The 17,799-nt window shown below is 29.3% G+C and overlaps 1 protein-coding gene across 19 annotated transcripts in view; it reads left to right on the top strand.

Annotated features, from left to right (window-relative positions):
- The first annotated feature begins 353 nt into the window (after positions 1–353).
- The window catches only part of LOC122569572 (WD repeat-containing protein 7), a 19,892-nt gene continuing 2,446 nt past the window's right edge, over positions 354–17,799 (top strand). Inside the window, exons 1-27 of one of the 19 annotated variants that reach the window (XR_006317518.1) lie at positions 354–488; positions 1,655–1,833; positions 1,917–2,149; positions 2,239–2,381; positions 4,323–4,513; positions 4,589–4,734; positions 4,933–4,953; positions 6,146–6,172; positions 7,369–7,459; positions 7,545–7,956; positions 8,099–8,319; positions 8,428–8,647; positions 8,821–8,935; positions 9,047–9,252; positions 9,376–9,513; positions 9,628–9,696; positions 10,344–10,445; positions 11,397–11,609; positions 11,683–11,947; positions 12,041–12,260; positions 12,332–12,557; positions 12,634–12,974; positions 13,057–13,380; positions 13,452–13,544; positions 13,622–13,819; positions 13,921–14,367; positions 15,175–17,414. Coding sequence is in view for 16 of the 19 variants with exons in the window: in XM_043730808.1 (XP_043586743.1) it covers positions 1,669–1,833; positions 1,917–2,149; positions 2,239–2,381; positions 4,323–4,513; positions 4,589–4,734; positions 4,933–4,953; positions 6,146–6,172; positions 7,369–7,459; positions 7,545–7,956; positions 8,099–8,319; positions 8,428–8,647; positions 8,821–8,935; positions 9,047–9,252; positions 9,376–9,513; positions 9,628–9,696; positions 10,344–10,445; positions 11,397–11,609; positions 11,683–11,947; positions 12,041–12,260; positions 12,332–12,557; positions 12,634–12,974; positions 13,057–13,380; positions 13,452–13,544; positions 13,622–13,819; positions 13,921–14,106 (4,566 nt within the window). In the remaining 3 variants the exon portion in view is untranslated. Of the gene's footprint in view, positions 489–1,654; positions 1,834–1,916; positions 2,150–2,238; positions 2,382–4,322; positions 4,514–4,588; positions 4,735–4,932; positions 4,954–6,145; positions 6,173–7,368; positions 7,460–7,544; positions 7,957–8,098; positions 8,320–8,427; positions 8,648–8,820; positions 8,936–9,046; positions 9,253–9,375; positions 9,514–9,627; positions 9,697–10,343; positions 10,446–11,396; positions 11,610–11,682; positions 11,948–12,040; positions 12,261–12,331; positions 12,558–12,633; positions 12,975–13,056; positions 13,381–13,451; positions 13,545–13,621; positions 13,820–13,901; positions 17,415–17,799 lie in introns of those variants that run through there. The other 18 variants (XR_006317517.1, XR_006317519.1, XM_043730836.1 and 15 more) reach the window with 18 other exon arrangements.

The following is a 17,799-nucleotide window of genomic DNA, read 5'->3' as shown; positions in this document are numbered from 1 at the left end:
AGTAATATGAATTCAATTAAATATCAATATGATTTTATTTTTAAGTAATGATATATCTTTTTTGTTATCACATTGTTAACGAATATATTTCATCTAGAGATTGATATATTTTCTTCATGAATTTCTCTGAAATCCTACATTAATGAAACTAATGTGTGATCCACGTGCTTGTTTTATTAATAATAATGTTAATCTAACAAATTAAATGAATTTTTAATTTAATTTTCTATCTCTGCAATGTAAATATCAAAAAATAATCAAACATATTGTAACTCTTGCTTGCTTCACTTTATATTGAATTAGAGAGGATTTTACTAGGGATAGGGATCTTTTGACGTGGAACAGCTGATTCTATGCGTTATTCGTCTGACTATTTCCAACATCAAGATGGCCACGGTCGTGAGAGTACAGTAAGGGTTGTACGATTTTTGGCATATATCGCCAGTTACGACGTTTGGAGCCGTTGTCATTAATATTCAGTATTTTCGGTAAATATATCTATGTTTTTTTACATAGAATACATGTTGATTTGTTAAAATAATTGCATATAAACGCGATAAAATTAGAACCTTACAAATTGTCAGTGACATCTCGTGAACGTGATATAGCAGACGCCTCTAATTGCTTTTAATAGGTTTTCTTCGAGGACTTAATGTATCGCGTTATAACGATGGCCTTTATGGTAGATGCTTGTCAAACCCTTTTTGCTATGGACGAAGAATCCACTTGCTATCAATGAAAATATTTGTTATTAATATTAATATAATACTGATTATTCTTCGAGTACTTTATAATAAGGTTTTGTCATTCATTTATTACGGGATTATTTAATTGCATTGTCATTTAACGACTTCCTTTGAATTGTTTCATTGAATTACTGTTATTTTATATCATCTATGCCAGACGAGCATATGTTGTAGATTTAGCAATTTTCATCCTTATAGTTTTACAAAATAAAACATGTACTTATGCATAGCCTATGTATATTGTGTTTTTATATTATCAAAACAACAACTTTTTCCTTTACTAACTGAAAAAATTAATATGCTGTGCATTTAAATCACAATGACTTATTTAAAAATTAAGTTGTGTTCCTTTATATCGTTTACAATAATTATATTAAATAAAGATATAACACATTTTGTTTTAACATATGAGCAGATGAATTTATTCCGAAACAGAACATGCAATGAAAACAATTATTAAATATAAATTTGTGAGAATTTGTAATAGTTTTAAAGTTCAAAATTAAATAGTTGTATCTATGTTTGTAATATATTTTACATTTATAGCATTTAAATATTACTACAGATATGAAAATTTCTTGTATCTTCAATCAAACTTGGAATACTTCTAAAGGATATTAAGATGATATACCATCATTATAGAATTATTTTCATTAAAATATGTTAATAACTTGTTACACATAATGTTATGTATAATTATAACAAAAAAGGCAAGAGTTCATTTTAATTACGTTTACAAAATATAAATAAGTTGTTTAAAGATCTCATTTAATTTTATATTAATTATATTTGTTATATTCCAACTTTGTGTTCAATGTTACAATGACTATGTTTGCTAAAATAATAAGTTAATTAAGTAGATATTTCGGTATTAATTTTTACTTAATCCAGTTTGTAATAAATTGTAGGTTGAATTTTTAAAATGACAGCGGGCACAAGCTTAGTAGTACCCATAGTTTTATGGGGTCGCATAGCTCCAACTCATTGTGTTTCCTGTATCTATTTGTCTCGAGATCAAAAAACATTAGTAACAGGATGTTACGATGGTCAGATATGTTTGTGGCAAGTAGACCCTGAAACATTGAAGGTAAATGTATAATTACATTTTAATTAAGTTTCAGAAATATTAATATTAGCATTAAATGATTATGTTATTAATTATATATCAAGATGAGTCCAAGATGTTTACTTGTTGGTCATACTGCTCCAATAATGTGCCTGAGTCGAGCAAGTGTTATTATGGAACAAAATTATATTGTCAGTAGCAGTGAAAGTGGAGAAATGTGTACATGGGACTTAGTTGATGGAAAATGCAGGGAAGCTGTTAAGCTCACCAGTGTTCATACACAGATGTTGCCTTATGTCTCTGCTGGTGGAGAAGATGTTAGATTGTTTTGTTCGGGGTATATTATAATTATATTATACTTTAAAACAGTGTATACATTTCTTTAGCAAATTTCTAATTTAAAGAATATTCATTTTATGATTTTAGATACTATCCTGAGGTTTTAGTAATGGACCCTTTTAGTTTGGAAGTTTTATTCACCTTAAGCTCCCGTGTTAATCCTGACTGGATCAGTGCTTTGCACGTTTTGCGGCCGGCCAAACGGAAAGGTCGGTTCTACGTGCATACAAGTTAGTTACACTCCATCACACCTATGCTTTATACCATAAATTGCAACCTTATCTTTCTCTGATTTCTCTACCAATCTGTATTGTGCAAAAATTTATTGCTCTAAAGAGATACTATTTCATTATAATATAAGTGAATTGTTTCGATTAGATATTAATTACAATATTTATTTGCACAATATGCTTGGTATTTCCTGGCCTATTAATTTTTTATATACTATCTTTCTGCTCAACAGGTGTTTCCTTTAGATATCGAACAGAGTCGTCCATGAAAATATATATTCTTTGTGCACTATACTATTTAATTGGAATATATAATAAATTTTGTAATATTTTTTTTAGTAAAGTAATTGACAAAGATAAAAATTTATATGCATAGATATTTTTATCTTTTTGTGATTTAGAATTTTCTGATAATTTTTCAAGCAATTAATAAAAAAAGCTTTGGGTAGATTAAAAACTTTGCATTTAACTATTTATATATCTTTTCTTTTGTAAAGAGTATTTTGTAATCATTCAAATTGATAGTACAGACTATCTAATATATCTTATATTATATTATTTAGCGGTGTTAATCTAAATATTATTATAAATTAATGAAAATTACATTGTTGCAGCATGTTAATGAAACAAATGCGGAGACATATCAGTGTTTTTACACTGGTAGTTAAGGCTCTATCATTTTTTTCATATTTTTTTCTCCTCTGATTTTTGATTCTCATTTTCTAGAATAATAAAATCAAATGAGCAGGCATTATACTTGAACATACCTTTCTTTTATGCTACTCTCCTTCATTCGCATTTCCTTTCACAAAATCATTATGGCATACATTGCATTTATCTACATTAATCACTTTCATATCATTTATGGTATACTATATCTATCGTAAGTATATATTTAAACTGATAATTTCTAGAACATGTTTAGTGTTTGAATGCAATGAATGCACTTGTATGAAAATTTTAGTGCTGGTATTTTATTATACAATAAAATACCATATGATATGAAATTTTATTGATTACTAGAACAAAGTTCTATTTTCATATTTCTTATAGAATTTTTAGTAAAGATATGTACGAAAACTATTTTACTATATAAAATATTATATCTACAATGATAAATTTTATAGAACAAAAGTCTTTTAAGTATATCCCTAGAATTGATAATGAATGAAAAAGAATGTAAAGAATGTAAAAAAGTGTAATTTTGCATGTACTGTAATTCATCAAGATTATTTTTTACAATACTAGCACATCAGATATATCTGTCTTTAGTGCACATACATAAATCTTAAAGATTATATCCCTTAATATACGGTATCTTAGAAGTTGAAAACTTTTAGAGGGCCAGCAAAGCAAATATAAGTCAATAGATTTGTTCTAGAAACTGGTATATGTACATATATGAGGTATGTCTTGTATAAATCTCTTGTCAACGTTCAAACCACTATAGCGACTTTCTGGCTTTCCAAAAGTTAATAATAAGTGCCTATTAACTAATACAAAATGTCTAATAGTCTAATGTATTTTGTCTTTATGTAATTATGCTATATCTGGGAATGAATAATTATTGATTAGATTTTTAAGATGCTCTGTGGATTATTTGGCATGACTCAAAATCTCTTTATAGATAACTGTTTAATTTAATTTGAAACATTTTATTTTGCATGAAATTATAGCATTATATTACAGGGGCTTGGATCATTTATGGTTGAAATTATTAACCGTTTTAAATAGTTTGTGTTTCCTACTTTTAGCATATTTATTCATCAACAACTACAACAAAGTTTCATAATTTTGTATAAAATTAATATTTTTTCATATGTTTATGACATTTATAAGGTGTCATTTTATTGAACCTTACTAAAAATTCTTTTGCTTAAAACGCTATGACACCTTCTTAGATATAGTTAACGCGCAACAGGCGCTTCCATTCATTTAAAGATGATGTTGTGCTGGCCTTAACGACGACTGGTACAGTCAAGGTGTGGACTCTTCTTGGACATGAGAATCGTAATAGTGAGCCTCTTTATGAACATGAAAGCAAACAAATACGATGTTTAAATGCACTTGCAATGACTTGTTGCCCATATAATCAGAGAACTGTATTAATTGTATGCTCTAAACATTGGCAGGTATATCTTATTTATTATTACAGTTTCTCAAATTACTTAAATTTGATTTTTACTAATATACCACATCCATATTAGATATATGATGCCGGTGATTTCTCCCTTCTATGTTCAATCACTGCACCTTGTGGCGAACGTTGGATGGCTGGAGACTTCTTATCTGCAGATAGAGTAATTCTGTGGAGTGACGAAGGTCGTGGTTATCTCTATAAACTACCAGCTAAGTACGTTTTTAAGTAGAATACCCTTTTTTCTTCCTATTTTATGTTTTTACTATTATATTTAATATTTCATATTTTGGACTTGTTGCAAAGAAGTTATCAACGATGATAAGCATTAAATATTTCTAAAACAAAAGATTCATTATAAAACAAGTTTGAAATATAGATTTATTTAATAAAATATTTATTTGTTGCTTATAGGGTTCTGGTACATCTTGACAGGTAGTTCTTCTAAATTTAATATTGCCAATTATCTTTAATATAAGAATTAACATGTCAAGTTTTAATAAGAAAAGATATTTATTGAAAAAAGATGCTTAATCTTATAGCATGACACTAGATACTAATTTATACTTATATACTCTAACACAAATATAATAGCTAACAAATTCAAAAACGATAATACAACAATTACAATTTAAGAAACGTAAGAAAAATTGTACATAAGTAAAAGCTATATGTAGTAAAAGTAGAAATATTTTGGAAAAATATTTTGTTTTATTATATTATTTTACTTTATAATACATGAAATAATATATTTTAATGAAACAAAATGTATTATTGCAAGCATAGTTAAACCAGAATGTAATATAAATTGGTTGAAATGTAGTTATCTATCTTGATGCCAATGTCATTTGCAGTTAATAATCTTTTCTTCAATATACTTCATTTATTGCTAGATGCATAGACGGATCTTATAACCAAACATATTTCTTTTTTTTTCAATTAATTAGAATCTTTAATTTACAGTTTTTGGAACTAAATGCTATTTTATAGACGCACTTGCTGGCAATGCACATTTAATATTTGTTCCCCTTATATTGTTTTACTTCATTTACCATGAGCATTCATATTCAGTCACCAAATAGGAAATACAAATTATGTATTTTCTATATTACGATGAAAATTAATGACAACATTTTAATGATTAAGTAAAATAATTCTTACAAATAATTAGGAAATGTAAAAATGTAGTAATGTTGATCTTTGGAAAATATCTATTATTCCTTTCTCTTAATAATATTTCATCTTTAATAAGGACATAATTAAACATAGATATACATTTGTATCTCAAAAATTTCATGAAATGCCTATAGAGTTCTTTATATGTGAGAATGAAAAGATAGAATGAATATCTTTTTTTAAAGTTTACTTATATTTTAATATAGCAGAGTTTTCATTGAGTTTTCTCGAAAAGCAAAAAAAAAAGAAAAAAAAAGAACACCAAAAATAATTAAAATAAGAGTTATATTAAAAAGATAATTTTGCTGTAATTAAGTATATTGTAACTATATGTATTTGTAATTTACATATGTTACAAACAATTCATGATATAACTTGTTTTTACGGTGATGTGTCTTTTTCATATAACACACATCTACTGCATTCTACGGTGGATCTGGTGTTCTTCTAGCAAGTTGAAGGGCAAGGCTCTTAGCAGGTAATCCTGCGTTATCTCTGTTACACACTTTCTTCTTGTATTCTTCGTTGCAAGTTTTGTCTATTTATTTATGTTCTTCATATTTGTTTCGCTACGTATAGCATTCTTCTACAAGTTCACTTTTCTTCTTTCCTATTTCTTATTCCCATTAAAAATGATGAATGAAGTATAATATTTATAAATTTCTTACATGCGTAAATGCAAAACAATTTAAAGTGCCTTTTAAAACCATAAAAATATAATCAATGACTATATTAGTGACAATATTCATCTTCTATTTTATTATTAGTAATTTACAGATATTTTTTAATCATAGAGTCAAATTAAAACTGATTAAAAGTTAATCAATTAATTAATAAACAAATTGTATGAATTTTCTTACATTTTGTTTGTTTTGACCTTATGTTTAGATTAACGTTCTTTGTAATATGACTATATAATCGTAAAATACTATAAAGAACAAATATGTAATTTCAAATTATACAAATATGTTATAATTGAAATATAATTTGTTATATTATGTCATAATTGCCAGCACAAATATTTCATAACTAATTATTCTTTTGTCAAAATCTATAATCTATAGATTATATGATAGAAATTTACATTAAACCAAAATATTATACAGCTGTATTATATCTCTCTGCATTTCATCTTACGTTTTCATCTTTATGTGTCCTAAGTTGCTTTACATGTATCAATATTTCATATCACAAGTTAGGTAAATAATGAAAACAACTATTTCAATAAAATATAATAGTGCTATGCCAGCTTATGTAGTTTTAGTAAGCAATGCTATATTATTTAGTTATATTTATATAAATAAATTTATCCGTATATTTAAAAAAGATCTCTATTTCTGCATTTACCATATAACATATTATTATGTAACCAATACAAGTAGCATACTAATTTAAATGAATTATAAAAGACATTATTAATTATTGGTATGCATAATAAATCAAGTAATATAAATTAAGTTATTAAAATAAATAAATAAAAAACAATTTATAACAATATTTTAAACAATGAATAACATTTACTATTTATCGATTGCAAAGCATTCTTAATTCTATAGTTTGCAATTTATTATACTATATCAAAATTTATTATGAATTATAGTATATCAAAATCTATTATGAATTAATATTTCAAATAATATTGTTCCAAGAAAGCAATTTTTTTTTATTGTATAGTAGCGTTGCAGACAACAAAAATTTTCATACCGCCGGTGTTGAATATGATCAACCTTATCTCTACTGCACTTTGACGCAACCTGGAGTCAAGGTCAGTTTAAAATTGGCGTTTAACAATTTTAATTTCCTACAAATTATACACTTCAAGGTAATTAATTATTCTTTTTCCATTTTAGCCTCTATCATGCCCACCGGCAATGCGACTAGTTACAGTTCAAAAACAAAGTAAAACGTTAAAGTATTTATTACGTGGTGATAGTGGAGGAGTTGTTCTCTGGACAGTTCCAGAAGTAACGAGTCAACAATTAGCTCAAATTTGTCAAAATGACCGTTCAACTCCACTTTCACTACCACCAGCAGTAAAAACGAGTATTACAACTGCTTGGGAGGAAATGAAACCATCACCAGTTGGAATATTAGATCAATTAGACAGCGGAGATGGACATGGCATAAAATTAACAGCTAGTATATATTTACCGCAACAAAGTCGTTTAGTTGTCGGTCGTGAAGACGGCAGTATTATCATTGTTCCTGCAACACAAACAGTCATGCTTCAATTACTTCATGGCAATCATCAACAATATGATGGTACAATAAATTTATTAATTCAGAAGTAGCAATATTTTTCTTTTCATTCAACTGGGCAATTTGAATAATAATAATCGTGATGTTCATATAAATTTCTTTCAATCATACTTCCTTCTCTTTATTCTATTATGATGGTTTATAGATTGGCCTCCTCATCAAGTATTGTTGGGTCACTCCGGCCGAGTGAACTGCCTTTTGTATCCACATGGAGCAGCACCACGTTATGATCGGACACATCTTGTTTCTGGATCTGTTGATTTTGCTGTATGTTTATGGGATCTTTATGCTGGTACACTCATTCATAGATTCTGCGTCCATGCAGGTGAAATTACACAATTAATGGTACCACCTGATAACTGTAGTGTACGTTCAATTTTTTTTATAAGTACATTATTAACTAACAATATTTTATTATATATCTGTCTTTTGTCTCACAAATTATACATAATTATAATTTCATTATCTTTTTAGCCTAGAATACAGAAGTGTGTTTGCAGTGTTGCATCAGATCATAGCGTTACTCTGTTATCATTAGCAGAAAGGAAATGTGTTGTTCTTGCTTCTCGGCACTTATTCCCAGTTGTTACGATAAAATGGAGACCATTGGATGACTTTATGATAGTTGGATGTTCAGACGGAGCTGTGTACGTATGGCAAATGGAAACCGGCCATCTAGATCGTGTATTGCATGGTACATATAAATTTTCAATTTTAATATCCCAATGATATCTTTAAATTTTTAAATGTAATAATAAATTATAAATATCATATTTTCGCTATTATGATTTTTGTCAGCTAATATATTATTTAGCGTCTAGTACGTCAAAATTTATTTTCGTAAAATTTTAATAAAAATCTGTACAGGTATTATTGCAGAAGAGGTGCTCTATGCTTGCGATGAAAATACAATCGCTGCGTCTGGTGGATCTGCTACTGGTGGTGAACTAGGTTTAGCTAATCCTGCTGTACATTTTTTTAGGTAAATGAAACCTTGTAAAATGAATGATTGGGATACTGAGTAAATTTTAGAACCAAGTCTCTAAAAGATTTCCTTTCTTTTCGTTATGTTTTCCATGTTTTGTTTCTTTAGAGGCTTGAGACATAGAAATCTGTCTGCTATAAGACACGCAACCCAAAGAGGATTGCATCAATTGCAACAACTTCATGGTGGACAAGGAGTTGATCATGGAAATCAAATAAAGACAAAAGGCACACCTTTAATGATTCAAGGTTTTAGGAGTAATCCTAAGGATCCAGAAAGCCATATTTTATTTTTTGACATAGAAGCATTAATAGGTAATATCTTTTTTAATTAAAAAAAAAAAAAAATGTATATATACATACATATATATATAAAGTGTTAATACTTTACATAAAGACACTTAAAAATTAGATTTATTTGTTCTCTTTTTTACATAGTACAATTACTTAATGATGAATATGGAGCAATGTCACCTGGTTCTTTGGAAGCACAGGGTCTTATTTCAGCCTCTGAGTATCAAAAAGTTGCAGCGCTTACACAGTCTGCTAGTCCAGATGCTCATAAAAAGATTGCAGGTAAACATGTCTGAGATATTTTTATTTGTTCATACATATAAATACTAACTTCGAGCATTTAATTGATATCTATATTAATAAAAAAAAAACTTGCACAAACATGCCACTTTATAGACTTTTTCGGTCGCGTCAAGGATAAGGCAGGCGACGTTGAACGAATTTTAAAGGAGAAGGATCGCCACGGTATTGTGTTGTTATAGTTTCATTTTGTAAATCGTAGTTTGTGTGCAATTTTTTTATATACTTGTATAGAGCAAAAATTTAACAAGATCTTTATATAAAAAAATATTGGCCTTATTTCACATATTACGTTTAATGCAAATAATACGATATATAGTCTTCATGCATACTAAAATATTAATCACATGTTTTGCGATGCAGACAGATACATATACTCTTGGATGTAATATAACATTCAAGCCAAAATTCTACTATTAAAACACATTCGTTTTAAGTACAATATATTATTTTGTTTGAATTTTCAATATTTACATTGAAACTCTTAATCAATTGACATTTTTTATATCAATTCATCAAGGAACACAAATTTACAATCTTAATTTAAAGAAATAAAGAAAATTTAAAGAAGGTATTTTATCATGAATTTTAGCTGTTTGTATCTTTAATTTGCTTAATGCTTGGTAGTATTTCTTTTCTATTAGGCATATTGATTTACACAAATATATTTCCTTTTCGAATATTTATTTCATATGCATAATACTTACAGGTAATTTCATAGTATGTTCAACATTTCAACTGTTGTAGTTAGAAGAATTCATGTTGAAAAAGTATACTCACTTATAGCATCTAAAGCCAATTTCTTTCTGTAGGTATATTGGCTAAAATGAAGGAGGGCGCAGAGAACGTACATACTAAGATTCAGGCCAAGGTGGAAAGCGTTGGCCTCAAGCCGTCGACTCTCGACGGCAAAGGTTAGCCATGATTTAAGGAAGATGGCAAAATTATTGTACTTTCTACTGTTGAATTACGTGGCATGGATTTTTGTTGTTAGTTTAGATTTGTCATCTGCTTTCCATTTCCTTTTTTTTTCCCCCATATAAAATATATTAATTTATAGTATTTTTTTTAATGTCCAAAATACAAATGATTGAAAGTTTTACTAATTTCCCCGGTTTGTGGTATTTTTATACTGATAAAAATTCAAACATTTGTGGATTTTATCATAAGTATATTTAATTATTTGTAGTATCATTTAGTAAATACATAATGTTATATTTTTATAAAAATGAGTTGAAAATTAAATACTTTTTAAAAGTAAAAAACACACAGTTAGATGTTATATTTCGTAAATCATATTTTATGCTTCGAACGTTCCTGTTCTCATTGTATCATTTGCTTATTTTTCTTCTTTAATTAATATACTTAAAATTCGCTATAGTATTTATTTACATAGGGCAAATCAGAATTCATAGTATGACTGTAAAGAATTTAAAATCAGATAAGTAAAAGTTCTAAACGAAACTTTGTGTATTTGTAAGAAAAATTGCTTAAAAAATTATTTGCTTACTTTCTCCTTAAATTATAAACGTGATTTTATTTATTTCATCATTTTCATTAATATTTTATCATGTTCTGACGATAGCACGCTACATTTTATATGTTAATGATTTTATTCATAAACTTTTTGTCGTTGTATATTATTGTAAAATTTCTCATACATCCAAATTGATCAAGACGTTTAAAACAAACATTTAATATCTCTCTTCATTTAAATATTTTTACATCTAAAATGTTGATGTGGGAATGTACAAACAATCTTTAAGATTATAGATTTATGTTATATTTTACTTCTTCAGTGTTTCTTTGTACATTTAGGATTAATAAATTTCCGATTATATTTACAAAATTTTATTCTTTTACAGGTGATAATTGGAATAATAATGAAATTGCGAAAAACAATTTAAAACGAAATGGAGCGTTTAGTGAACCAAATGCCACTATGGAAGTTGCTCAGCTTATATTAAGTTTATTACATGCTTGGGGTATTGATCCAGATTTAGATCGTGTTTGCGAAGGAAAGTTAGGCTTATTAAGACCTATGGTTCCTGTTTCATTTGGAGTATTGTCAAAAGGAGGTACGTGCGAATATGATTTAGTTTATTAAATGCATGTGACTTCTCATGATTCAATTAATATTATCTTTCGAAGGTTACATGTCATTATTATTACCAACTTGGCAAATGCAATTGGAACCAATTGGCGAACCTACAACTCAATTAGAACAACGTTTACCAGCAGAATTAGTTAGACAAGAAAGACTTACCAGAGCATTCACAGCAAGGGCACATTGGGAGTTATCTACCACATTAACCAGCAATCATTTATTAGCAGTAGTAGCTTTAGCAAATACTTTAATGTCAATGAACAATGCCACTTTTGTACCTGAACAAGAACGAAATCGTAAAATGCATAGGTGAATAGTTAATATTATTTGTTTTTCTACCCTTTTAAATATCTAATTAAAATTAAATACGAATCTTATTTACACTTTATTTAATATACTTAGGCCTGGTAATAGATCTACAGTTAATTGGAATAAAGCGGAAGAAGAAAATGAAGAAATTTATACAGCGCAACAAGCACAGATTAAGCAAGGTTGGTCTCTCTTAGCAACATTACACTGTGTACTATTACCCGATAAAATAGTTTCACAAGGTGGTGTTAGGACTTTTAAACGGCCTCAAGTTGAAATGATGGCTCGCAGATGGCAACATCAATGTCTTGAGGTTTGTTAGCACTGATGTATATAAAAAATTGTATAAAACTTATAATGTTATACAAAATAATAATATTTTAGATTCGCGAAGCTGCTCAAGCTTTATTACTTGCTGAATTAGGAAGAATGGGTCCAAAAGGAAGGAAAACACTTGTAGATAGCTGGTCACAATATCTACCAATGTATAGCACTCAAGAACCTATTGCACCACAAACGCAAAATCAAAGTCCACCGGCTCCAGGTAGTCCAATTCCACCATCTGAATCACATACGGAGGAGGAAGATGAAGAGGAGGAACTGGCAGAAGGTAAGAATAAATTATAAAATTTCGCTTATACAATTTTAGTATTGGAATAAGTATTTAATTTCTTTGCATACATTAGCAGAAATAAATGTAGCTAGGAAACCATCGAGCGTGGCGGAATTAAAACGAAAGCAAACGACAGCAGTTGTATTATTAGGGGTAATAGGTGCAGAATTTGGGCAAGACGTTACTACCACAAATCAGAAAAGAGATAACGAACAAAGACGAAAGAGTTCAATTGTAGAAGGTTTTGGAATAGGAAATAATAATCTTGCCAGGCATACTAGTATGGCACTCACGCACTTGTTACACGCACCTCACTCTCCGAAATTACCTTTACATACGGCATTGCGTAGAGCCGCAATTGATCTCATTGGTAGAGGTTTCACTGTTTGGGAACCGTATCTTGACGTATCGAAAGTAAGAATCGTATTAACAAATTAATCTTATAACTAATATAATTTGTAAGCGTAAGTAAGATTTGTCAATGTATCCAATACAGGTATTATTGGGATTACTAGAAATGTGTTGCGATGCTGATAAATTGGTACCAAATATGACATATGGCCTTCCGCTTACACCTCAAGCTGATACCTGTCGTACAGCAAGACATGCTTTAACTTTAATAGCTACTGCTCGACCTGCAGCATTTATTACTACGATGGCACGAGAAGTAGCTAGATACAATACACTGCAACAAAATGCGCAAACATTAAATGTAAATATGGGTGCAAGTGTTTTGGTTAGGGCAAAACCAGAAATACTTAGGATTGTTGAACAATTAATTGATAAAATGCAGAGTGAAATGAGCGATCTCTTAGTTGAGGTGAGAATAACTCAAATTATTATGAAATTGAAACATAATTGTATATTTAATATAATAATTAATATTTGTAGGTCATGGATATTATCTTACATTGTTTGGATCCAGGTCATCTTAAGACTAAACCATTGAATGATGTGTTTCCAGCAGTATGTAGATTTAATCAAGTAAGTTGAGTTATGCTAATATTGTTTATATAATTTTTTAAATACTTAGCTGATAATAAAATATCTATTTATTTCAGGTAAGTCATTGCCCGGCAACACGCAGAATAGCAGTAGGTAGTCGCAATGGTCAGCTCGCTTTATATGAATTACGAGGCAATGTTAAGTGTCAAACAGTACCTGCGCATGTTGCATCTGTAACTGCATTAGCGTTTTCACCTGAAGGCAAGTTTCTGGTTAGTTATTCTTGTACGGAAAATAAATTATGCTTTTGGCAGGTAAGATGTTCTCTATTTATCTATATATATATATTGTTGTAACTCACATTAATTAATTAGTCAATTTTATTGTTAATTTAAGTAATTTTCAATGTTCTCAGCAAACAAGTAGTGGTATGTTCGGCCTAGGGAACTCTCAAACACGTTGTGTGAAATCATATAGCACTGCACCCATTAACGATGTAGCACGATTAAACCCTATGCGACTAGCTCGATTGATATGGATAAATAATCGAACAGTTACACTAATGCTTGCTGATGGATCAGAAACGCGATTCAATGTTTAAACTGTGAAGATGCTCCGTTCTATCCCAATAATGAATGAATGAAGATAAGTACAGTATAAAATGGGATCAGCCTATAGCAGAAATATGGAGTAACTGTTTTAGGCAAAAGAAATAGCCGAAAGTGATGTCGTTAATATTGGTGCGCTTATTGGTACTTAATAGTACTAGTGCTAAAATAATTGGATATCATATGGAGTATACATAAATGAAGTTTATCATTGCACGACGCAGGATATGGCTTAGCAATTATCGTCAAGTATGGTATGAAAAATTGTTTTTTCTTTTCAATTTCTTACACTTATCTATCTTTTTATTTCATATATATAATTTAAATATTTCATTTCTTGGTCGCGCACGAATATGCTACATTTTGGTGTTTTCATAGCACACAAGAGAGTTTGACGCCATCAGGTTTTAACAAAAAGTATTTCTTTTATCTAGTAATTTAACTGCATTATCATTTCATTGCCAACAATGTAGTTATGATACTAAAGTATTTCATTGAAATTTCGTGAATTTAGATCAAAGTAAAATAATACGATGAAACGCTTTCATACTGTCACACGTATATCATAGATGTTGTTAGTTATTTCTACATGAGGATTTGTGTGGACGTGTGCTGTACTGTACATTACGCAATGTTACATTATTGCATATACTATTCAAAGCCATGATTACATATTCCTGAAATCCTGATATAATAGATAAAAAGATGGTTACCATATGAAAAACTGGAGCCTCGCGTTGAAAGTACATACCTGTGTATATATACATATAAAGAAGAAAAAGAAAAGAATTCTCGCTGAAGATTTGTATATACATACATAACGCAATGGCGAATCGTATAGGTCAATATAATAACTTGTATGAACATCATATATTTAATTTGTTTATGTATAATTAAACGCTTCAAATGAATTCCTGTTTTACAAATTTTACATGTGTTATTTGTCCGCGTAATTTGTACCGCTTAACGAAAGATAAATATTTCCGTATCTTAGAATGATATACGTCAAGATCTGATTCCTAAAGAGACTAATAATTGATCACGCATGTTTCGGTACTTAGGACTAAGGCTGGAATAGAGAACTAGACGGCCGTTTTATACGCTACGTGTTGCATATTGCGTTTCCCCGCCGGAGCAGGATCTTGAACGGATGAGCGTTTTACGGGCATCTTACACGCTACGGGTTAGACACCGTATTCAGGAAGAATTAATTCAATGCAAAAATGAATTTCGTACAGCCTTGATGCCTTACTACTCCATGCGTAATATTAAAAAACAGGAAAAAGCGCAATAGTCGTTAGTGAATACATATCGAACATTTTTCAATCACGTTTTTACTTTCCACCGCTGTGTAGTTAAACCGATACTAAACATTGTATCATTGTATCGCATTGCCAGCGTGTTTTATTTCCAAACTTTGGTGGAGAAAACGGGACGTGCAAGACGTACCGTATAAAACGCCCGTGTAGTTCAAGCCTAGAAGTCAGTCTAGACACACACACACACACACACGCGCGCGCGCGCGCGTTCAAGATATATTTTACAGTTACCGTACGATTTTTATAAATATTCTACGCGAAAATTATTAGTAATATTTATTTCGTTTAAAATGAAGCGATTGAAAGATTAAAAAAGCTAATCTATATGTAGGTATTATCCATATGTGAAGTGTGTTGCTTCTCTTTTTATTTTTCCTCGTGAAATAAAATTTTCTCCATTCTTGAGAAAACTGGATAAATAGTGAATATAGACGATAATAAGTTCGTTTAGTATAATTTATTGTGATTATTGCCTTTTATGAATTTTGCACAATATTCTGTGTAAATAGACAATGATCGTGTATACATATGTGTATATGTTTTAAAGATTGATAACATTATTCAAGTTATTACAGATATTGTGACAAGTCCAGCGAGGTATGCAGTTGTATGTATGTACAATCCTTATGTTACGATTTAGTTACCTATCATAAATCGCACAAAATCATGAATAAATTTTCTAAGAGATTGTGCTAATCAAGCGAAATGTAATGCATATCTGTTAAAATTTTTGTTATCGGTGATATATTGCGTTTATTAAGTTGATTCGTTACTATTTTAAAAATATGCAAAGTTTTATTTTTTTTTCTTTTTTTTAACGATATCTTAAGCTTTCTATCAATGAGTGTTGATAATATGAAGAATATGAAGAAAGATATTATAGAATACTTTTAATAGTTTTGATCTTCTCTTTTATTTGAAATATCAGCAGGAAAGTGAATAGAAAGATGAAACTAACATATTTATCGATAACAAAACTTAAAAGGTATTAGATTCGTAATTATTGCGAAGGCTAAGAGACATTTGTACCGCAAGCATTTGTCACGCAGGCGTGTCTAAAATCGGTACCAAAACAAAATACTCGTAAGCAGAAGCCGAAAGAAAGTGTTGGTTTTAGAAACATGTACGAAAGTGACGAGATTCATTTCTCAATCATAATATCCTATCGCGATAAACTAAACAATTTCAATGCGTTACACATACGCATACATGTATCTTGTATATATATAAAGTCAAACTATGCCTAATTGTAACTATGTAATTATTTATGTGTACATTATATTTTATCGTGCGCTGCGTATGACCGGATGAAATTGGATCAATAATGAAAATGATCGATAACTATTATTCTTATCGATCATTCTCTTGTAGTCACAAATAATTGTCGGTGATGGATATTCGATATTTCCAGATTTTAACATAAATAGATTTCTATATAGAAACTTTCGATAAATTCTTACAATTTTTATAAAACAACTTTTCCAAATTCCATTATTCCTACGAAATATTAAACGCGATGTATTAATCTTGTGGAAAAGTTGGATTGTTCATGTAGTATTTGTATGAAGTGCGTGGAACAACATTTAAACATATAAGTCTCTAAAAGTCTCATATTTTTATCTTCAAATATTTGGACTTTTTATTATTTGAATGCATTCTATCGTTTATTTTAAATGCTATATGTGACTTTCGATTCCATCACTAAGAGCTGTTTTACACGGAGATATGATTCTATTTATGTAAGCGCATGTAATATTTCCTAACTATCTATCACGAATTGTGATGCATGTATTTCCGTGTGAAAGAACTCTAACGGTAATGTTTAAAATGTAAAAGGAATGTGACGCACGTGTTGTTAATCGTTATGCAATAATTAAATGTATTTAAATGTATCCAATGTGAAACGCGTTGCGTTAAAGATGCGATAATACACACACACACACACACACACACACACACACACACACACACACACACACACACACACACAAAATGAAAACGAAGATCTTGATCTTGATGAATCTTATGCTGTCGCGTCAATTACTAAAAAAAAAAGAAAAAAAAAAGAAAAAAAATGATCATTTATATTTGAGGAAATACCAAAATATCCATTTCTTAAGTTGCAGATGATACAACAAACGTCTCTATTTGGGATTAGAAGACTATAATTGAAAGCTTTAATAATAGCAATTTTTACAGAAGAGGTTATACGTGATATTTAAATAAACGTTCAATGTTGTATTTGTAAAAGAGCACTATCTGTTCACAAACTAAATGAGATATCAGAGTTTATATATAATTCTATAAAATTAATTTCCCGTAAAATAAGTTGCTAGAACTTATTTCGTTATTTTTTTATTTATAGTC

This window comes from Bombus pyrosoma, linkage group LG1, assembly GCF_014825855.1.
Source record: "Bombus pyrosoma isolate SC7728 linkage group LG1, ASM1482585v1, whole genome shotgun sequence".
Classification (NCBI taxonomy): Eukaryota; Metazoa; Arthropoda; class Insecta; order Hymenoptera; family Apidae; genus Bombus; species Bombus pyrosoma.
Note: the sequence above shows the minus strand (reverse complement) of the source record. Positions and strands in the feature narration are given on the sequence as shown.